Raw genomic sequence first — 23133 nt, 5'->3', positions numbered from 1 at the left:
TGCTGTAGCTATGCAAATATTCCTTACCAGTAATTAAACCGTGAATATAACCTCCTGTAACCGCTCTCCGCTATCCCTAACGCATTTCTAGGCGCGCCTTTTACCACAGGTAGCTGTGCACGAGGAGAACCGTTGCTGGGAAACGGACGCAGCACGCGCCAGAGGCGGAGCAGAGTGGGGCGGAGAAGCCCCGCCCCCCAACGGAGCGCAGCGACTCCCATCCAATCGTGCCGTCCCTCCCACCCATCCTAGCGAGGGAGGCCTCGCTGACTGGCCGACCCCTGCAGCGCGTCACCAGGAGGCGGGGAGCGCCCGGATAGGCTAGGAGGGAGGGGTGGGCTGGCGCTGATTGGCCCGTGCCGGTCACGTGGCACTGGTGGGGCCGTGACGCCCGTGGTGGCGGAGGGGCTCGGCTTGTCAGGTAGGTGGGTGGGTGCCGCGCGTGCCGCCGCCGCCGCCGCTGGTGCCTGCGCCCCGGGAGCGGCGTCTGGGCCGGGGGGGCCGCCCCGCCCCCGCCGTGCCGCCCCCCGCCGCCCTCCGCCGCGCTGCGCCCCGCCCGGCGGGCGGGCAGCCGGTGCGGGGGGGCGGGTAGGCCCCGCGCGGGGATCTACCTGTGGGTGCGCAGGGCGGGGCGGGTACCGGCGCCGCTCGCGCTGTCTTCTGAGGGGGCGGCGACGGTGGCGGCATCCGGTCGCTTCCTGCGGCGGCGGCGCGGGCGGGCGTCAGGGGCGCCTCTCGCTCTCCCAGCGGCGGCGGGGGCGGCTCCGCCCCGGCAGGGCAGGCGCGGATCCCCGCCCTCGGGGCTGCCGCCGGGCCGGGGGCGCGGGGCCCTGCGCGGGGTCGGGGCGGGCCGGGCCGGCGGGCTGCGGGTGGGAGCGGGAGCACGAGCAGGGTTGAGCCGGTCCCGTTCCTGCGGCGCCCGTCCCCGACGTGCCCGCTCCTCCTGCGGCCGGGCCGGGGCTGGGACCGGTGCCGCCAGTCCCGGGAGGACGCGGCCGCTACCGCCGGAGGCTTTGCCGTGCGAGGCCCCCGCCTCGAACAGATGCGACGCCCTGGCTTTGGTTTTGTTTGTCCCGGTCCCCCCCACCCCACCCCACCCCACCCCACCCCGTGACAACGCTGCACAGCTCCGCGACTTCAGTAACTCACCCGCTGGAGTCGGAGCCTCGGTCGGCGGGGCCTTCCGGGTGCGACTGCCCGGCTTCCTTCGTGTACGGTTTTACGCCTTCGGGGTTTGGTATCCGCGGGGGTCCTGAATGCTGGCATATTTGGTGTTTGAAAACGAAATACATAGAAGTGCATTAAACATCCCTTTTCATGTCGGAGTATGTTTCTGTTTTGTTTGAATTTACATGAGCATACACCCTTGGCAGTGACACGTCCAGTGTGATGAACACCTAGGGTTTTGTTTTGCTTTTAAACGGGCCAGCTCGTCTTCTGTTTGCAGGAAAGCAGCAGTGCTTTCCCGGTAGTTGATGTAGCTTTTCCCCACTTTGTAACAAACCTGCGCAAAGTGACTTTGATGCGATGCTGTATATTAATGCAGCTTCTTTTAGCAAGTTGCAATGTAAGAAAAAACTGGGTAACATATGAAACTCTTTGAGCAAAATAATTTACTGGGTGTTATTTTCAGTTAATTGTACCTACTAAATAATATATAATAGAGATGAGTGATACAGTTTACTACATGTACGTGCTAATCTTGAAAGACTCAGGGAGGTGGGGTATTCACCCTTCTAATCCGCTCACAGAGCAGAGTGCAAATGATGGGCATATAGGTTGAATTACAGTACTGATTATTGTTGGTGGGACAGATGTGTCCGTTTATGAATTCCTTTTTAATGTTTTGAAGCAAATTGTTAGTACTATTACAAGTTTAAAATAACACAAGTGGAACACTAACCCCAGAAGATTTGAGCTTTGGGATGTTTGAAGGAGAAGATTGCGTCTTGTATGTACACAGTTACTTTTTAACTGAGCAAAACCTCTCTTAACCATCTCACCAACATAATTTCCTACAACTATATATCACGACTGAATCTGTCAAAGGAAGGTTCTTTTTCAGTTGATATTTTGGATTGCCTGTGTATAATGTGATCATGTAGAAGCCATTCTGAGGAGGCACTTGAAAGTAAAGACAGGCTGAAGAAGGGGCAGGAGGATTTTGAAGTAGAGTGATATAAAGGAAGATAAGAAGGGTGTTCTCTGAGAGAGGGGGAGAGGTAACAGTTGCTTCCCTGGAATAAAGAGAATAAACAAGAGCAAGCAAGATTCAGCTATGTGGGGCTGCGCTGCAGTTGGGTAACAGAGGATGTGTGTGTTCAGAGTTCAGTTCTCCATGCGACAGAGAGGAGAGGTGCTTTGCTGATGCTTAACGCTAGACGCGAGCCTGGGGCAGGCGTGAGCCGTCTGTCCTTTGTCCCTGGTGAGACCCCCTCTCCCTGCTCCGCTTGCCCCCTCCGCTTGCAGCCGCTTCTCGATGTTCTTTCAGCTGGGAAGCACCGGGGTGGAAGAGGAAGGTATGTTGCCCTGTCAGCCTGAAGGCGGAGAAAGCTGGCAGCAAGCCCGGAGTTGCTCCGTACAAGGAGATGGGCTAGCAGCATGAGGTCATCACTTCACAGGGAGGAGGGTTTTTTTCAGTGTGTGGGAAGTGGGCCTAGGAAAAGGAAAGGGGATTCTTTTGCTGGGGGCGGGGAGGGAGGAGCAGCCAGGGAAGAGAGGAAAGGCTGAGTTCAGAGGAAGTAAACTGTATATATGCTTCTATCTTAAGATATAACTGTCCACTTAGTGCTCTCTTAATTACAGTATTGATGTCTTTGCCTTATAAAAGTGGAATTTGAAAACTTAGCGGAGAGCATTATTGTACAGTAGTGATAGTCTTGGAACTGTTGAGTATTCACTGTTTTATTAGGGAGTTAAATGGTTTAAAATACTGTGCATGTGAATATGCAGCAAGTTTCTGCTGTATAACGTTTGCATGAGGTAACTAGCATTTCTGTGGAAAGAGGTATTCTGGAAACTTTACAGTAGTGAATCAGTGGAATTTTTAGCTTTTTTTCTGGGGTTTGAGAGGAGATACCTTTCTTTTTAAGAGCTACATGTGTGGTCACATACAGTGCATAGGACATTTTGGAAATGGTTCTTAAAAAGCAACAAGACTGCTTCTGAAATTTTTTGTGTGTGTGTGTGTTTGGGTTTTTTTCTCTTTTTTCTTTCTTTTAGACAACTTAATGGGATGGAGTTTTTTAATTCCTGTCATGTCATAGCATGAAATCATATCTGAGTATGACTTCCAATCTTTTCTAACGCCTCCTGCAAATTTAAATGCAGAGTTCAGGTTGTTTCTGAGTGTAATGAGTCTGAAGGGAATTTTTCAGTCCCGCGTATTTCCCTGATGATGATAAAAATAAATTCCCAATAAATTAAGACTTAATGCTGTTATTAATCTAAGTGAGTGAACTGTACTTCATAACATCATTCTACTTTGGATCTCAGATTACCATTTGCTCTATAGTTGGTCGCCAGCTTCCTTTGCGTTGCTGCCTTTCTACACTTGAGGGAAAGTGCCAAATGGTTTAACTACATAAAATTTCAAACTTTCTTTCCCACATCTGAGCTTGTTACTAACTGGCTTGCAACACAGAGATGAGTGTCATAGCAGTGTGTAGAGACAGCTCTTCATACTTTAACCATATGGTGGTTCAGCGACTGTTTTCTGGCCAGTTTTACAGGTTTGTCAGAATTCCTGATCTTTGAAATGTATTAATTGGCTTGTTAGAACACAGCTCTGGTTGCTCAATCTTGTCTATGTTGTCAGCTTGCACTGTGAGTAGTGAGAGTATTTCATCAGGCTTTCTGATGTGGTTGCTCTTATTTTCTGCTGAAGGGGGAGTTACTACTTGGCCTGAATCTTGCCCTTACGTTGTTGATAGGGTTATTGTGGAATAACAGCAGTGGTTGTGTACTGTGAGATGTTTCTGTGATGTAGCTCTCCATTGAGTCGATCACATGACACTTGAACCTGTTAAAGGAGGAATAAAAACATTGCATGTGTACTCTTAATCTGTCCTTTGGGTATGCTTTGCAGTATTGCTTGCACAGTACTGTAGTCCATTTGGAACTCTGTCTTATTAAGTGCTAGTAATGAAAATACTTAACAAATAACTCCTTAACAGTTTATTATGTATAAGGCATTTTTCTGTATGGTATTCAAATCTAGGTCTGAAGACAGTCCTTTCACAAGCTCTCTTATAATTGTTATCATTTGATCTTATTGTCTCACAACCTTTTTTTCATATTATGGTTTTGGAAGCAATTTTTTTTTAACATGAGGAGCGGAGATATTAAGACATTAAGCTTAAGCATCGAAATAAATTACTGTAATTACAGCCCAATGAAAAATCAATTACCTTTTAAGTAGGGGCAACCTACAAAAAGTTTGTGAATTGTTGCATATTATGTAACCACTCTGCCAGAAGCAGAATCCAGAATAGTGTTAAAGTGCATTAATCACGAGCCCTTTGTTCCCTGAAATTGCCTGTTTAGAAACTGGGAGACATACAATTACAGCAATGAGCGTGACAGAGTCGTGAAGATGAGCCCCACTGACAGAATGCTGAATCATCCCCAGAGCACTCAATCCTCTGTAATAAATGAGTCAGGCATTTATGGAGAAAAGCACTGTGGAAGTAATTACATGATCACATAATGCATATTCCAAAGAGGGTGACATTTATGTTTTCATCCTCAATTTGTGAATCTCTTAATTTCAGTACTTGATTTGTCAGCTTTGCTGCTTATCTCCAGCTCTGTTTATGCCTTACTTTTTGCTTTAGAAAAAATTGGAAAATCCTATTCCGTACGTTGACACCATATTGTAATTTACATGGTTCATCAACACATTTATGTTTGCTGTTTGAACTGAGAATGGCAGTAATAAGTTGTTTCTCTCAGTACAAAACAGACCAGAGTGGAAATGGGCATGTATTTAATGGTGATTTAATAAAGGCAGCAATAATTTTATTGAATATTTGGTGCTGCAGTGCTCAGAAAGATAACAGCTGGTGGAGGTTGTTAGCTGCTGGGCTAGTAGATCACAAAATTCACCCTTGGTGAACCTATAAACAAATAAGAGTAGGGATAAACCTTCTTAATCTTTGAATCTCCAAAGCTTGTCCTATCTGCTATTAAACTGTATAAGTTTGTTAAAATCTGTTTAGTGTAGTGTACTGCCACTGTGTCTGTTACAGTACAGCTTTTGTGAATTAGGCAAAAGATTTCTGCTATGTTTTGGGTTTCTTTCAGATAACATCTGACTTCCTGGCTGTGGCTTCTGCTTTGAAATGTTCACGAATGTAAAATAGTACCCCACAGTATTTGTATCCCAAATAAGTTTCAGGAATTCCAGATAAGGGGTACAGTCAAGTGAAATGCTAGGTTTTAAAAATGTGACAACTTCAACGCTGTAAATAATGGTATTTTAAACCAATTTTGCCATCCCTTCAGCAAAATGATGGGAGAATTTCTTTTGTAGCCAGTTTTAAGGAAACTCATATAACTTTGGAGCACCTTTTTACTGATTAAAAGATATGAAGCACAGGATCAGCAAAACGCACGTGTTTATTGTTGAGTATATTTGTTGCATGTTGATGCTGTGAATGGTGTTTCTCCCAAGGAGGATAGCTTTTCCATAATTTCCACAATATTGTTGTTTACCAGTTCAGCAGCTGCGATAACTGAAGTTCCCCAGATAGAAGGAAATGCCTGATTTGCCAGATACAGAACAATGTTAACAGTTGAAGCACGCAGTCGAAAAACCAAAGAACTGTAAAGAGTTAAAGGTCTATGAGGAAGATAGAGGAAGGCCTTTTAATACCTGGTTCTGCTTTTTGGATTAGGTGAATGTTGAAATTGGAGTGGGAAATCTCTCAACAGTGAACACGTGAAGTAAATCGGAAGCTACTACTTTAACGAATTTAATTGGCATCTAGATAATGTAATTTATCGAAATGATTTTTTTTTATATGAGGAGGTAATTACACATATTCTTACTGAGGTCAAAATCTCAGTTTGATTTAATCTTTGTCTTCCTCCATGGCCTTAGTTTTCCATGCTGCATGCTTTCTATCTCTGCTTTTCTGGAGCCAGCTGGTGCCCTCTGAAAGGAAACCTGCCCACATCCAATGGGATTGTTTTCTCCAGGCTCTGCTCCAGCCACAGTATGGACGCACACTGCAGCAGACTTGTGTCCTATGCAGAAGAGTCTTCCAGAGGCACCCTACCCCTGTATGCCTTGTGTCTTCAAACCTGAGGTTTCATGTTTCCACAAAGGATGCAGTGCCTACCCTGCATATGATGCTGCTAAAACATCATTCCTATGAGCTGTGACATGGTGATCTCTTGTGCTCAACTCTTTAATCACCAAAGTCCCCCCGGCCAGTCTTGGGGAGCCTAGTGGAGATGCAGGGCTTTGCAGTGTGGATGTGGTTACTCTGCTTTCAGTGGGTGGGAGCTGCCATTCCAAAGCAGTGATTAAGCAGGTGGTTCTTAACATTTGTACATTGCAATAGGATGGCTTGTGTCCCTTTGTAGAATTTTTTCTCATATTAAGTTGGAATTTCAGGTTTAAAGATGCAGTCAAATTCCCTTCAACTGTCTCAGAGTTGTACACTAAGGCAAGAATTCTGAGGGACCTAAATAACCCTTGCCTACAATGCAAACATTATTATCACCCTTAATGTTTTTTTTTGTTTAAGAATATCCATGAATGGTGCTATGTCCTGAAGAGCATTGGCCTCATAAATGAGAAGTTAGCTGCTTGGTTTCATTTCTGGAAAGTAAACTTCATACACAGGATGAAAGACTGGGGATAAGGAGAAAAATCTGTTGCTATAAAGATCAGTTAGGCTGGATCTTATCTATGCAAATAAATTTCCATGTGAAGCGTCCAAGTGTACATTTTTTTGCTCATGTGCACTTCAGTACCATTTTTCCCAAGATGTGGGAGGTTAAACATCCACAACTTCTATATGTTTGTTATATCATCCGTTAATTAAAGCTTGATCTGTTTTTATACATTTTCAAATGAGAATAATACCCTTCAGAAGGAGTGTTCTTTGTAGCTGGGAAGGCTGATGATACCCAAACAAGACTGACTGGATCTAAAAAGAGGGGGTAGGTTTCTTCATGTATCTTGAAAAGTTAGCACTGGTATGTATTTGTAAAATGTGTGTATTAAAATTCGTTATTCACTTTAAGTATTTAAGAAGGTGCAGATGCATAGTTTAGTCACTTGTCGTTCTCATGACTCTATGTGTATAGTGAGAGTAACTGTATCCCATTTAACAGAGAGGGTTGTTACAGGGAGTATCTTCTAGGATATGGAATGTATGAAGGAGAAGTCATTCAGCTCAGGAACACCAAACAGACTTGAGGCAACATTTTTCACTGAACATTTTTCACATCATATAACATGATACGTTATATGTCCTGCAGTAAAACAGTGTGGAGTATCAGCTGTTGGGGAGGGACAGGACTCTTTTCCTCATGGATCAGAGTTCCTCATGGTCTGGTTTGCTGTACAGAATACTGCGTAATCGAACTACGTTAAATGTGGCACTGCAGTGGTGCCAAGGAGATACGTGACCTGAAGAAGACTGAATGAACACTGAGTTAACTAAGTAGGGGGTTTAATGAACCAGAAGGATGTAATTAGTTTAATGAAGGAGGAAAGAAGCAGCAACACCCTGATTCTCTTTGAATTTCTTTTTGAAGGGTGATAAATACTTGGAACTGTATTATGTTTCTCCTGAGGAGACCAGTATTGTCATATATTACAGACTAATGGCAAAGTTTTAATCTAATTGTTTTGGCTGCAGTGAGAATTTCTGGCTGATGTCAGGTCATAGGAAGGAGCTAAACTGCCTCTAGACTTTCAAATGTTTCACATTCTGTGGATTTCTGGTTTTCTATGGTTGTCCTTAAATCTCAAGAGGTAATACAGAGCTTCTAGAAGAAGCTCCTAGCAGTGGTCTGGATTTTTAAGTGTAAATGTGCAATGGCGCAGATAGAAGAGTTTTGGCACCTGAAATCTTTCCAAGGAGGAGTCTGATGTGATGTTTTGTGGTGATGAGACATGCTCAGTACTGTGTCATTATTGTCTCCTCCTCAGTTTTCCTTGAAGAGGTACTTCAATAGGCAGCCTTGGGATTGAGGGTTTGTGCTTGGATTTTTTTTTTTTGCTCTGTTTCTGTTCATTCTGACTTGCCATATATTTATCTCAAAGCAAATGGGTATCAAGATATGAAACATTACTTTCAGAGGTTTGGGGTTTTTCTCCAGATAAGGAAGATTGCTTCCTACCTTTGAACTGGAGAAGTTGGCCTCTAACTGAATGAAAGAAATCAACAGAGAAGTTAACTGTGCGTAGACTAACTCCTTAGTCAACAATGTTATACAGCTACTTCTTCATTTCAGTGCTGATTCTTGCTGCCCCTTTTCCTAGCAGTTGTTTCTGACTTCGCTATTCATCTAAGTTAAGAAATTTCTTGAAAATGCAACACTGTAGTTGTCTTTTGTTGCTCTCGTTTGCTCAGAAGTTTCTTTATTATGCTATATAATATATACTTTAAAACGAGCCTGAGTCAGTGATGTGCGTTTGTAGGTTTTTTCAATTTGTCATTTTAGCATTGCACGTTTCTTTGTAATTCTAGGAGAGTTATGTCCTTTAGCTGGTAGAACTTGTAACAGGGTTGAAGTACTGGAGTGCAGTGCCTGCCACATGAGAATCATTTTTATCAGCCTCATCCTGCTTATCTGTTTTTCTGTTAAGATCTAGTGTGGAGGTAAATGTTGCGACACTGCAGAATTGAGAGTTCAGTGAAAATTCGTTGATGAGGTACTCTTTATTGAGGCTGTGCTCTTCTTAGGCTTTTCTTGCAGGTTGGAACTTAATTTAAGAAAAGTTTAATTCCTGGAAAAACACAGGAAGGAAAGCTTTCTTCACCTGTAAGCACATGGAAGGTAACAAGAAACTAGGTGCACTTACTCTTTCAAAGCAAGGGTGTGTGTGTGTCTACGTGGCACTGCCTGTTTCAGAGTTAACAAGAGCACAGTGCTGAGTCCTGAGGCATGGTGGCAGAGTGTGGCTTGTGCCAGCCAGCCTAAGTCTGCTCTTCCTAAGCTTTAGCTGCCCTCACCTTCTTGTATTCTTCTGCCTGGTGAGATCCAGTCTTCAGCATCTGCCTTGCTATTTACCTGTGACTGTGAGGTAGAAAATTCTACAGGATGGAGGCAAAACTGCTTGAGTAACTGTGCCTAAAGAGCACTTACCACAGGGTTCAGTACTAAATGGCAGCTCTTCCTGCGTGTTTTTCACGGGAGGCCTGAGATGATAAAATAAAGGGCATGCTGAGGAAGTTTTCAGGCCACGGTGAGCTGAGAACAACCGCAGGGTGTGGTGGAGAATGAGATTACTATATAGAATAATCTTGGCAAATGGGAGACATTATCTGGAACAAAGCATAGTGTCAGTGAGCATGAAAGCAACATACTGTCTGTAGGCTGGACTGCATGTGTACCTGATGTGGGAAGAAACACGGTACGGTGCAATTCTGTGGAAAAAGACCTGGAATTTTTGTATCATAAACCTAAGGAGGACACTGTATGATGCTGTTGGGAAGAGGTTAAAGCACTTGGGCAGTAGCTCAAAAGTAATTTGAAGTGATCTCTGTTCTCAGAGTTGGTGGGTCCTACTGTAGTCCACTAGTTTAGGTTCTGAAAGCTAAATGAGATGGGGAACAATTGGAAGGTGTTCAGAGGACAGCAGCAGTCTAGAAAAATGATTTAAAGTGAAAGATTGAAATTTCGAATTAGAATTGGTTAGTCAAAATAGGATATTCTGTTTGCAAAGAAGTGGCTACTCTCTTTTGTCTGTTCCTCAGTCATGGGGTGGGGATGGTGAGATTTGATCATTGAGAAACTTTTTCCTTATGCTAAGGGCAGGGGAATACTAAGATACCCCAAGAAGATCAAGTCTTGACGAAAATCTTTCTGCCACAGGTAACCAGATGTGGTTCTTTGGTGTAAGTGGAAAGAATTAGGTGGTGCATTTAGATTCTAAGCCTTACACCTACGTGATTGTTACCGACCTGCTTCTATCATGTCTCTTACCCATATTTGCACATGTGAAAAGAATTCCAGCAGGTAAATGAAAACTTTGTATATCCAGAAAAAGAAATGTGTCTTGTAATTCTAGGCAGAGGGTCTGAGAGTTGTTTTCTGCCCTTTTTATGTGGTTTATTTTCTGTTTATTTGCTTTTTTTCCCTCTTATACTACTGACAAGTGTAAATCCAATTCTTTGATGGAGCTCAGTGCTTCTTAGTTGCATGTATTTTTAATAAGATCATAGCTGAAAGAGCTGCTAGGGAAAACTGGTCTCCATGCAGCTGCAGGGGTAAGAAAGTGAGCGTGTGCTGTGTGAGGATGTTTGTATGTGACAAAGTGAAGTCTGTCTAGCTCAGTACTTGCTACTGTCAGATAAGGGGCTGCTGGCACAGATGCAGAATAATAGTTCCTGTCCTGCTTTTGCAGTTTAGAGACATCTGGAGATTGAAATTCTGCTGTTAAACGGATCTGTTTTTTAAATGAATTTTTGTAATAATTTTTGAACCTGGTTGTTTCTTGGTCTCAAGAATGTCTTTAGGCATAGAATTCTCTCATTTAATTATTTACTAGGCAAAGAAGTACTGAAGAGCAACTTTTTAAAATTTCACTTGATGCTCCCATGTTCTTCTGGGAAATGCTTCAGGCATCTGACATACCATGTCACTTTGTGCTATCGTGATTATTTTGTTGTGTACTTTGATCTGACATCCTGTCATACTTATCTGTTTTGTGAGTGAAAAAATTCCTTTTACTTCCTTTGTGCAAAAGCTGCTCCATAGTCTGATCAATATTACCTATGCTTTTTTGGTGCTTTACATTCTTCATGAGATAGAATCATTTGAAGGTACAGGAACACTGCAAATGTATCAGCAGTGTAAGAATATGTTATGATCTCTCTTCGCTTCATTAAAAAAAGAGTCTGATATTCTGGGTGGTTCCTAACCTGACCACTTCAAAGCACTGGACAAATGTTTTTGAAGACATGTGTTCAGAGACTACTAGCCCTTCTTCTGGTAGTGGCATTAAGTAACGTAGGATTCTTGCTTCCAGTGTGTTACATTTCATTTACTGACATGTGACTTCATCTGCTGTTTTATCTGCTTGTTGCTCAGTGTTCTGGGGTTCTGCTGCAAATTTTTTACTGATGTGTCAGTTTGGATCGCTCATAATAGTTTCATAATATTTGCAAACTTAAGCACAGATGATATGTGAAATGACAGATATCCAGGTGACCATTCTGAACTAGCAGCCCCAGTCCTCGCACAGATTCTGGTGAGACATCTGGCGCTCTCTTCTGTGAATCTTTTGTCTCTTAAATCTTACCCTGCAAGATCAACAGCTTCCTATGAGACACCTCAGCTGAAAGTCTTGTTCACTACTGCTTCCAATACCTTTATCCACAGGATCCTTCATTTCTTCAAAGAACTCTTCAAGTTGTGAAGCATGACTTTCCTCTACAAAAGCTGAGTTGCTCTTTTTTTCTCCCTATTATTCCAGTCTACAAATTCTGCAGTATGGTTTTAGCCACCTTGCCTGGTGTGGAAGTCAGACTGTCTCTTTTGTGCTTCTCCTGATTTCCTTGTCAAGCTCTGAAAAACTTGATGTATTTTCCACTCTCCATTCCTCTTTACTCGGGTAACCTTAAGCTGAAGTTTTTGCAGAGTTAATAGTTTGGCGGTTTCATATTTGATGCTTTAACAGTTCAGCTGAATAGTGTCTGGCTTTGGTGAATTCTTACTATTAATCTGATATTTTTAAATGCCCCTCTGATGCTTCATTTTGGGAGAATGCCTTATATATCCCCAGTCTAAAGAGGATCTGGGGTGGGATTGGCTTTGACTGTCTCAGCAGTAATTTCAGAAAACAACAGATTATCTAGGTTTTCTACTCTGTCCTTACCTCCCTTTAATTCTCTTTTATATCTTCATTATTTAGTGGCTTATTGCACTGAGGTAGCAAGCTGTCTGTAACCATCAGATTCTACTATGTTTGAGCTCAGAAATAGCAACAGGAATTTGGTAATATTTTATTTCTCTCTTGCAGATGGCTGTGTAGTTCGCTGGCAAGCTTTTACTATACTTCCGCGTACTAGCTTGTATATGCCTATCAATTAGACCAGTATTGGACTTGTATTACCAGTTTTAAATTCTACTACTAATTCTACTAATGATTCTACTTTAAATTCTACTAATGTGCAGATGGAAATATGCACATAAAAAAAGTCAGTATAAGTTGGAATTCTGAAGAGAAGTTGAGTTTTTATTTTGTTTTAATATTGACAAATAAAATTCTCCTTTCTAATATATGTGATAGAGTAGCTCTTTAAAAAAAACAGGTGTGCTTTTTGTCTGTGTGCAGAGTAGAAGATACAGCTTGTCTGTGTTTAAGTGGCTCCAATCTGTTGTTTCATTTAATAAATGGAATTTTCACAAGGGGTTCGTTTTACCACGTGCAGTTTTTTAACATCGGCTTGAAATCTGAACATGCCCAGGTGCTGGTGGTAGCATGTGTTTTACTTTCATGAGTCCCGTTTGAACCGCAAAAGGGGTTAAAAATAGTGTTCCTGTCCAGAGATATTCTAGTGTTTTCAACTGGTTCGTATTTGTGATGGGAGGACTGGAGCCAAATTTACTATAATGTTTTTCTCTTGCTTGTAATTTTTTGCTGGTGAAGACTTTCTCTTGGGCTTTGCAACAAGTATTTTTGTATCTGTTATTAAGTGTGGTGAATTTTGTAATGCTTCTAGCCTGCTGCATTTTTTTCCTCTTTTCGTATCTGCTTGCATAGCTGCTGTTTCTTTGCTATGACTGAATGTAAGCACCACAGTCTTTTCTATTTTTGGTCATGCAGAATGGAAGTTTTGTATTTATATTAGGCAGCACTTCGTTTCTAGAATGTCACTAAGTAACCAGAAAGGAATACTATATAGTGTCTGCTTGAATATGAACTAAAACTATCCCTTTGTGAAATGTTATAAATGTGTTCATGATTAGAGCTTTCTTTTAAATAATGGAGATCTTCGAAATAGTTACCCTTTCATTACCCTTACTGTGTCTGTTTTTCAATTTTGCTTAATGTGTGTTTTCTTACAAGGGCATTGCTAATCCAATGTTGAATGTCTCATCTAAAGGTATAACTTTAGATGAGGCATTCTGGTATGAGGTCGTGAGTGAGCAGTTAACATTGGTCCAGATGTAGCTTATGCAGTATACCTTGCACTTGTAAGCTATATGCAAAGCCTGTTTCTTATTATTTTTTATATATGACATACTTTTTTCTTAATATAAAACCGCAAAGATCCAGCCTTGTGTTGCAGTTTGCTTCACCCAGATTGCAGTTCAGAGTTACAGCCTGAAATTTTATGCTGCAGTCATCTTACCTTTCTGACCTCATACTATTCCAGATATTGGAGTAATTAAAGCCATCCAAGAAATTTCTGTCTTGATCAGTCCCTTTGTCATGTTGCCACTTGTTTTCTTAGTCTAGTGAAAATACCACTGCTAAGTTTGTCTTTCATATGATGAATTTTGGTCTTCCATCCTTTTGTTTTTGTTATTAATAGGCTTCCTTTTTGTTTTATCAAAGGCAAAGTTCAGAAATAAATGAAATTATCTAATTTTCTGGCTACAATACACTGTGTCATAAGAAATTCCAAGAACTTAAAAAATAAAATCTTCGGTTACGTATGTGGAGACAAAATTATTTCTTCCCTGAAAATTCTGCGTATGAAGTGATAGTGTACTACTACTTGCAGTCATTTGACAAGTCTGCTCTTTTGAACTCTGTCTCCTTTTAAAAACACCTGTCTTCTGGTAATAATATGAAAATGCAAAGCAATTTACCCAAGTTTAAGTTTTGCAATGTATTTTAAAATGCTGAAATAGTAAAAAAAGAAAAAGTTTGATCTCTTTTTCTTTCACAGAGTCCCCAGAAAATAAAAAGCTATATCAGGAAGTGAAAATCAGAAGAAGTAGCTGTTGAAATAAAGAGAAAGATACTAAGGATCATTTCTTGAGGAACATTTTTTAAGGTATGTGGTATATATATGGCATCTGACTGCACTGTTGTGGTGGTGGTTGAGACAAGTCACAAACTTTCTTCAGTAACTATGCTTAAATTTAGAACTTTTCAAGGTTTCTCGTTTGTGTTATATTAGTAAATTTACAATGAGTGTTTACTTCCTGTCAGTGATTAGTTTGTTATTTTGAGAATGACTCTAAAAAGAAAATAAGTCTTACTTTTGTGGAATTGGCTCTGAGACATATATTAACTGTTAAAGCTTACCAAATATTGATTGGCTAATTTGATATCCAGTAATTTTAATAGTAACATGTGTGTGTATCTCACATTTCAGAATAAAAAAATACACTAGCTGAAACTGATTTGTGCTGTTTGATGCCACTGAAATTTTATTGTTTTCACAAAACATGCTAGAATTCCATTTGAGAGTTCACTGGCCTGTCAAATTATGCAAGCATTGTTCATGTGTGGAAAAAGAGATAGACCTGACGGGCATCTGCCAGAGCAGGAAAGAGTAAGCAATTCCTGAAGGTTATTTCCTGGGTGAATTTAGCATATCATGTGTTCATTGTGTTGAATTCTCCATCTAGCTACCTTAAAATGTGATGCCATCTGTTTTTTTACCTTTAAGATAAAATATTCTCTGGTGGATTTTTTGGGAAGGATTTTCTCCCCAGAATATCTTTCACACTACGTTTTCATCTTTTCAACATTGGAGTAGAAATGGAGTATGCTTGTGCCTCAAACTTCCCTTATCTCCTACTGGTTCCACAGCAGATCTTCTCTGTGTTCAGATTTTCTTGCACTAGTCAATTTTGCCAGTAGTCTGTGGCTGCAAAATCTGGATGGAAATCTGTCTGTGTCTTACATGTTCAGTGTGAATGTTGTAATGTTGTATGGTAAAGCCAAAAAACGGGACTATTAGTATTTCTTCCATAATCCAGTAGCTGTAAACATGGGGAAGCACAAGGAGGATCACGCCACAAATAGCATCCCAACTTGCTGTTTAAGGACAGCAAATAACATCTCCCAGTGTCACGGTTGGAGACAGAGTGCTCATCTAAATGGATCATTGTCCCCAGATGGTTGTTGTAGGTCCCTTCGGACTGAAATATTCTATTCTATTGTTCTGACCCTGTAGGGCAGCTGTCAACTCATCTGTGCACACTAAGCAGGGAGATAGTGAACGTGAAAAATACCTGTCTGTATTGCGGCCAGATATTGTGCCTTTGGACACTGGCCTTTTGAAAGGCCTTGACTTGTCTCTATTGTATAGATGCATAGTAACATGGCACTATTCTTATTTTCTTTATAGGATCTTTGTTTCTTTCATTAAGTAGCATGGCTTGTGTTTTGAGAATAAACATGTAGTGGATGAGGCTTATTTCTGTAACTTATGGAAGAGCTAATGGAGGCAGGGAACTGCAGAATCTTCTGAAATTTTGTGTGGTAACTGAAGCCAATAATACTTTTTTTTTTTCCTGCGTGCTTAATATGCTGAAAATCCTAGGCACTCTGAAAAGTCTGTCTTTAAGACTTGTACGTACCAGTATTAGCTGGTACAATGTTGACAGTAGTTTGTGTCTCACTTCTTGATGTAAAATAAGATTATTAGTCCTGCTTTGCTCTGTGAGCTGTTAGGAAGATAAATCTGTTAATGTTTGTAAAACACTCTGCGAATTTAAGTGGCAATTTAAAGCAAATGAAGAAATTGGTACTTCTGCGTTCAAAAGAGCTAAGACTTGGCTGGAGTGCAGGAATTAGTGAATAACCAGTACGCAGGCTGTGTTTGCTCTGCAGTCCAGAGCTATAATTGCAGCTGAGGTAAATTTATCTTACCTAGTTTGAACCTGATTAGTATAGGGACAGGTTAAGAGGGTTCGGCCCACATGACAAAACCCATGTAAGGGTGTGGAAATTACTTGTATGTGTGGGTTCAGATCTTCCATGATGTGGCTGCATGTTTTCCAGTGGCAGATGCAGGTGTTTTAGACCTAGCTCAGACAAGTGTCCTTGACCTGCAGTTGCGTTACAGGATTTTGTAAGGCAGCATTTCTTACCTGTTTATCAGATGTTGTCCATTTGGTACAGTAGGGGGAAAACTGTGTGAAGTTAAGGACTCTGCCCTGATGTGTGTCCCAGGGGAGCAATGGGTAGTTGCATGGGAAACCTGATTTGGGATATTTTCTGATTTCTGGGAGGTTGAATATGCAAGTTTACTAGCCTGCTAACACAGTGTTTAGGAGCAAACTAGCTTCTTACTAGTTGTCGATTTATCACAGATGCAGTGCCGGAGAGCTGATGTTTTATTTGGATTTTTCTGAGCTCTTACGAGAGTAAAAAACCAGAAACAAATGTTTTGGGTCGCCAGGTGTGGAACAGTGTTCTTGTCTGGAGATACTGTCAATTATAGTTATTTGATTAAATGTGTGGATTGGTCTTTAGTATCTGTCTTAGATGCTTTTATGTGTTCCTTCTTAACTACACTTTAAGTTAGGGAGGTACATTTTGCAGATGGAAATTGGAGGACAGTTCTGCGGTTGAGATCTCTTCTGAGAGATAGAATCTCCATCTGAGTCACAGGTGGGTGTTCAAAACAGTGCTCTGACCCTCCTTTCGGTTTATTTTGAGGAGGTATATGTATGTGGTTAATCTTATGGTTAAGTTATTTCAGGGTTTAGGCATTAACTGTTGCTCTTTGTCACACTAGAAGTTTTTCTCTTATGTATCTCATGAATCTTGTTCTGCTTTCAGATGTGGTGAAGAGCCTGTATTTTCCCCTGTGTGGTATATAGTGCCTTAAAAAATGGGGTTTGGAGGTGACCTGAAGTATTCCCATGATGCTTTATTAAAACTACAAGACTGGGAACTACGACTGCTGGAAACGGTGAAGAAATTTATGGTAATGCGAGTAAAAAGTGATAAGGAGTATGCTTCCACTTTGCAGAATCTTTGTAATCAAGTAGATAAAGAGAGCACTTGTCAGTTGGATTATATCAGCAATGTCTCCAAGGTAAGACTGAAGTATTTTAAATTCGGAATATTGTTGGAAATAACAGTGCTGGATTTATTTTTGTGTGTTTTAGTTTAAGTTGGATTCCTGTTCATTCAGCTTTTTGAGAGTTAATGTTGCCAAAGTATTTAAAGTGCGTTCCTTCTAGTTCCTCAGTGGAATATGCAGAGTTTGAGCTCCAGTCTTGCTTTGAAAATAATAACTGAACTAGAATCAATCCTGAATTCTGAAATTCAGTATTTTAGGTTCCTGTGTTGAGCCTGCTACTTTGTTTAGTGTTTTGAAAATAGTATGCTATAGTAAGCTTTTATTTTAAGACAGTTAAATTGAAACTATTGTTTGTTATATAGAATTTGTGACCAAAGTAGAAAAACGCCAGGAAACCAAGCCAAAGCCTAGCATTCCAGCTGTTATTCACACTGCAGTGCGTGTTGTAAAAACAAAACATGAATTTATGATATTTCTCATAATTGTGAAGTTATTTTGTATCAAATTTAAAATAACTGTGTTGACTTTTCATAAAGGTAAGGCTGTCCTTCACCCGAATTATTACTTTTCACATTTAGAGCAAGCCCAGTAAAGGTACCGATGAAGCAAACTTCCCTATTTCACCTGTTTGTAAGCTTCACTCCTGACTTGGAGTAGTCCCTATCTAGAGAAAACAATTGTGTTTTAATGGCTTATTCAACCCTTGGCTCTTCTGCTGTAGCAGTGGTTACACAGTCCCTTCAGTCTGGCATGAATCCTGATCTCTCTGCAGGAAAACACCCTTTCTGGGTTAGGCTGAATTTTAGACAAAGCAGTTTTTATGTAGTGGGATTCTGGGGTGGCTGCCTGAATACTAGCTATGGCACAGCATTAGGAACGTGACTGCTCCTTGTGCAGCAGTCTAGATTTGTGCTGGATTAAAATGGCAATGTGTGTGATTTGAAAGCTGCGCTGCTATACCTAGCTTGCTCCAGCTGCCCCAAAAGTAACACTGCACAGTGTTTATCTATAAGAAATTCTGTTGTCGCTTCCCTCTACCACAATAATTCTTGTCTTGTGAATTCACGTACTACTTTTTTTCATCTGCATGTTTTGGTGGTGTATTTGAAAAGCTTTTCACCCAATTGTGTTTCTTATAGACAATTTGTTATAGATTTTTTTTTTGCTATTTAAGTTGTGATGATTTTGGTAAATAAACATTCAAGCATTGTCATTAGACTAAGATAGGCAGAAGCCAGGTGTTGTCTTTAACCTTTCTACTCTTGGATCCCAACATATTGTACAGAATTATTAGTGATAGACTACTAATTCTTGCTACTGCTGCCCCACTAGAATTGTTCTTATGTGCTAGCTAAACTGTCTTGCAATTCTTTTAGGCGATGAAGCAGAGCAGATTAGGGCTGGAACAGTAAAGGACCATTGGCATCAGAATATTTAACATTATAAGGTATAAGCAATCCTTAACCTTCACGTAGCTAGCTCAGTCTAGCATGGTTCACGTCAGTGACATGGGAAGTTCCTGTAAGCAAACGAATTTTTAAAAGCTGAAGATCTGACTTAAGCCGTGTTCTTTTTGGATTGAAGAGAGGCACATGTGTCGCATTTTGAAATCTTATGTTGGACATAGGCCCTCAGGTTGTTCTTTCAGGATTATTTTTGTTCCTTTTTTCTTTTTTTATTCTCTTAAGAGGTGCCATTTTCCTCTCAAGCCCCATCCCTGATCTCTACATCTATATATAACAGCAAAAATGTTCATATGCTATTGACAGATCTTTTGTAGGGGCTTGCCTTGAAATTTCACTGTCACCTTGGATTTTAAAGTTGTGTAGTGACACATTGTCTTATTGGTTTTGGCAGTTAAAATGTCTGAATTATTGATTACTTAACTCACCTCATTCTAATTTACGTTACTATTTCATGATACTTTTTCTCGCTTCCTGACATTTTACAGAATCAAAGTATGACCCAAATATTACGGAACATAAGTCTAGTATATTACGTCTCCTAAGATTTAAAATACCTGTATATTAAATTTTTGGTATTAAGTGGCATCAAAACCAAATACCAGTCTGTCTAATACTTCATGGGTTGGTTTTGGTTTTGGTTTGGGTTTTTTTTTTTTTTTTTTTTTCTTTTTAAACTGTACAGTAAGAGTGAGCACTTTGAGAGAAATGGTGTTTAGGAAGATCTGTCCCATGTTTTGTTCATGCAGAGGCAGCAAACTTGCTGGAAGGCATAGTGGCAGCAACCACTAATGCCAGAAAAGCAGTATTTTTGAGTGCTTCCCAACAGCTCTTGTGTGTGTATATGTCTAAAAAATATTGTTAAACCAAACAATATTATATTTTGTTGCTTTTGATGGATTGTGGTTATTTTCTGTGAAAGGAAATGCTTTGCCTTTTCTGCTGTCCCCACCCACCTACTTTTCTGTCCCATATAAATTTAAACTTTTGAAGTCTTTCCTCAAGTATATATTTTTTGCTTTAGCTTTTCCTATTCTAAAATAATAAAATATCATACAAAACACAGAAATCTTGTTTAACTGATGTTTTCACAGTGTGTAAAGAGAGATGTAAAGCACATGAAAATGTGCAAATCATTTTTTTAAACTGGAAAGAGAAGTTTTCGCTGTGTTTCTGACTTACTCAGGTTCATTTGGTGAATTGTAAGCTAAGTATTTCTTTACAGTACTTGTCCTGTTGCAAAATGTTTTTGCTGTGATTTTCAGAGTTGATTGGAAATAGTACTTGTCTCATCACTGACAAATCAGTCTTAAAGACAATGGAGAACTGTGAATACGTTTTTACTTCTGAGAGCACTCTTATGAACTGTTCTATAAGCACAAGATGCACTCCTTGCAGAGAAGTATTTAATGATGTTTTTATCCTGTGCAGCTTTGGTTTATCCTATGCATCCTATGCTTGTGATGCCATTTGGAAAGTGTACTTGTAATGGAGACATGAAACAGTTTTGAGCCATAGCTGGGAAGCTTTAGGCTGTGACCTTTTACAAAACCACACTTGAAGTAGTCTGAGATAGCTCTGTACCAGCCTGTGGGATGCTTACAAGCTAAAGGAAATGTTAAAGATGGTTTAGTATGTTCAGGAGTTAACTGTCTTTTGTTTCCTTCTCTAGAATGCAGCTGGGGTTGCAGCATTGACATGTAGAGATGGAAATATGTATGTATGTTTATATATGAGATGTAAGGAAACCCCAAAGCTACCAAATAAATTAATTTTCTAAGTTTTGATGATCTAAAGTAGATTTCTGTCTTTAGTAAGAATAAGAGAAATGCTACTAAAGCTAGCATGCTAGCGGCCTTCAAAACCTGGTAATTGTACGGCAGGTAGCCTTTCTGATATTTTAATATAGCATAGCATTCAGTGTCAGGGAGTTGTCGTTAAGGAATCCAACACTGTTGCCATCAACAAAGTGTGACAGGGATCTTTAGAGTAACAAATGCCTTTATTTGAACTGAACTTCAACTTTGTGTTCCTATTTGTGATGCATTGGAAGTCTCTCTGTTCACCTTACAGTTCTTAATCAAAATTCAAAGCCACACAGAGTATATTAAACTGTCCTGAAAACTGACTGACAGAATGACCAAGGAAGTTATTAAAGTAAGGGTAAAGAAAGTTGTTGGGTTACTAAGACAGACAGCTTGTGTCTCTTAACCTGTTATCACCTTATGCTTTGATACTGGTGGCCTGACTTTGATGCTGTCCGTTTATGTGAAGCAGCTCACGAATGGTATCATCTTAAACATTAACTACTCAAATGCATATGACTGTGATGTATTTAGACAAGGGCAGAGAAGTCAACTTGAACAGATAACTGTGGCTGGGAAACAGAAGAACAAAGGACATGGGAAAATGCTTGTCAGGGGTGTTGAGGATGTATTTCAAAAAAGGCTGTAAAGCTTTAATACATGTTCATAAGGTCTAGGATAGTGATGGAGGGTGACCACACAATATAATACTGTATTTTTTACTCTGGTGCTTTTTTATGACTTTGAGTGAATTCAAGGAGTGATTTTGCTGTAGCAGGAAGAACTTTATTTTACAAGATCTCAAGCCTAAGTTGTTACTCGATTGTTATAAACAGTGATGCATCTTTTCCCACAGCTAATGTTCATCATTTGGTTACTTGTAAGCCAGAATAAAAAAGTGCTTTTCTGTTCTAACTTTTTTTTTATAGTCTTGGTTGCTCGTGGTACAGCAAACAGAACAGCTGAGCAAAATAATGAAGACGCATGCAGAGGATCTTAATTCTGGGCCTTTGCATAGGCTTACAATGATGATCAAAGATAAGCAGCAAGTTAAGAAGAGTTACGTAGGTGTTCATCAACAAATTGAAGCAGAGATGTACAAGGTATTTTATTCAACTGTGCTTTATAAATTTATTATAGTTCTGTATGTTTAAAAAGTAATATACTGAGAGTGGATTTTTTTAGTTCCTCTGCTTTCGTTTGTGCTATGGTAAAAGTAGTGATTTGTGATATGTAGAATGACTAGTTTAAATTTTAGTTATTTTCTCCACATTTCCTCTCCCCTGCTAGCTGACAAGGCAGAGATAGAAAACTTTCTTCTATATGAATTTCTGTATGGAAAAGAACAGATAGCACTGGAAATGCACTTGTTCCAACAGAGGATGATTCTTTGTGGCACTTCTCTATTTTGTCTCCCTTCCTGTTCTCATTCCACTGTACACATCCCTCAGACCAGGGCACTGAAAACTTTTGTTAGTGAATGCTCTTGACAGTCCAGGCTGTTTTGGGTGGGGACAGGATTTTAGTCCCTATTCTAAAATATAAATCAGGTGTAAACCAAACATTAAGGCCGCAGATGGAGCTCTTCAGGGCCTTTTCTGTTACAAGCTGGTTGTCCTGCTTATGTTGAACGCAGGGTATCTAGTCAGTAAAGCTGGAAGAAAGATGAACAGTTTCGTTCAGGTGCTCTTGGGGAAGTTTAACTGCAAATGTCAAAAATCAGACTGATAGTCTGAAAGGTCTGCTGACAGAAGGAAAAGCACTGTTCCTTCTTTTTTCCAGTAGAGAATTTGATGTTTGGAGTAGCGTAATTAAAATGTAACATCTGACTAGTACAGTACAAATGTCATGGACTGATGCATAGAAGATTCTTGGGCAGGTTTTGAGAACTTTAAACTAATACTAAACATATATTAAGTTAATGTGTTGGCTGTAATAGGACTGCTTCCATAATATGCTGGGATCTTGGCATCTTCCCCAGGTATTGACTATGGGGAGTACATCCTTTTTGATGCATGGCCAGTAGGCTGTCTTATCTGATAAAATTTCCAAGCCAAATAATCACTCACAGCCACTTATAGATTGGTGCATCTGAAAGCAGTCAGGATGGAAGAAGAGGATAAACTGGTAGCATACATTAGAAATAATAGAGGTTAAATATATAGAGAATTGGAGAAATGGAGAAAGAAAGAAACATAATAAAGAGAGGCTAGATGAAACAAGGCTGCTGGAAGTTCAGGTATTCTTTTAAAAGACACTGAGCAAAACTTGTTTTTTCCTGTTAACTTATTAACTTTAATAAAATCTGTAATAAAACTGTCTGTTCAAATAAGACTTTTTTTAAAAAATACGGTGCATATTGAGCACTCCCCAAATGATTAATTACAGACCATGTTGATTTTCATTAATTATGGGCTGCATGGCCATGCAAATATTTTGCATCCTGATGAATAAGCTTGCATTATTGTTTTTTTTTTTTCCTTCCTGATTTTCCTAAGAAGCATTTGAATAGCATTCTGATTAGATATGATATTTCATTGTGAGCTGACATTGTTTGTTCAAAGGTTTTGTGTCACCGGAGCACTTACAGAAGGGTTCCCAGAAATGAAAAATACTTCTCATGTTCTGTGGTATTATTTCTGCTTTTGTTACACACAGACACAAAATACTTATTATTTC

The 23133-nt window shown here is 40.1% G+C and overlaps 1 protein-coding gene across 2 annotated transcripts in view; it reads left to right on the top strand.

Moving 5' to 3' along the window:
• Positions 1–356: 356 nt before the first annotated feature.
• The window catches only part of FER (FER tyrosine kinase), a 200701-nt gene continuing 177924 nt past the window's right edge, over positions 357–23133 (top strand). For both annotated transcript variants that reach the window (XM_075079858.1, XM_075079859.1), the window contains exons 1-4: positions 357–421; positions 14088–14195; positions 16940–17198; positions 21384–21557. In XM_075079858.1, coding sequence (XP_074935959.1) covers positions 16992–17198; positions 21384–21557 — 381 coding nt within the window. In that variant the 5' untranslated portion in view covers positions 357–421; positions 14088–14195; positions 16940–16991. The remainder of the gene's footprint in view (positions 422–14087; positions 14196–16939; positions 17199–21383; positions 21558–23133) is intronic.

This window comes from Phalacrocorax aristotelis, chromosome Z (genome assembly GCF_949628215.1).
Source record: "Phalacrocorax aristotelis chromosome Z, bGulAri2.1, whole genome shotgun sequence".
Lineage (NCBI taxonomy): Eukaryota > Metazoa > Chordata > Aves > Suliformes > Phalacrocoracidae > Phalacrocorax > Phalacrocorax aristotelis.
The sequence above is the reverse complement of the archived record's forward strand: the minus strand, read 5'-3'. Positions and strand labels throughout refer to the sequence as shown.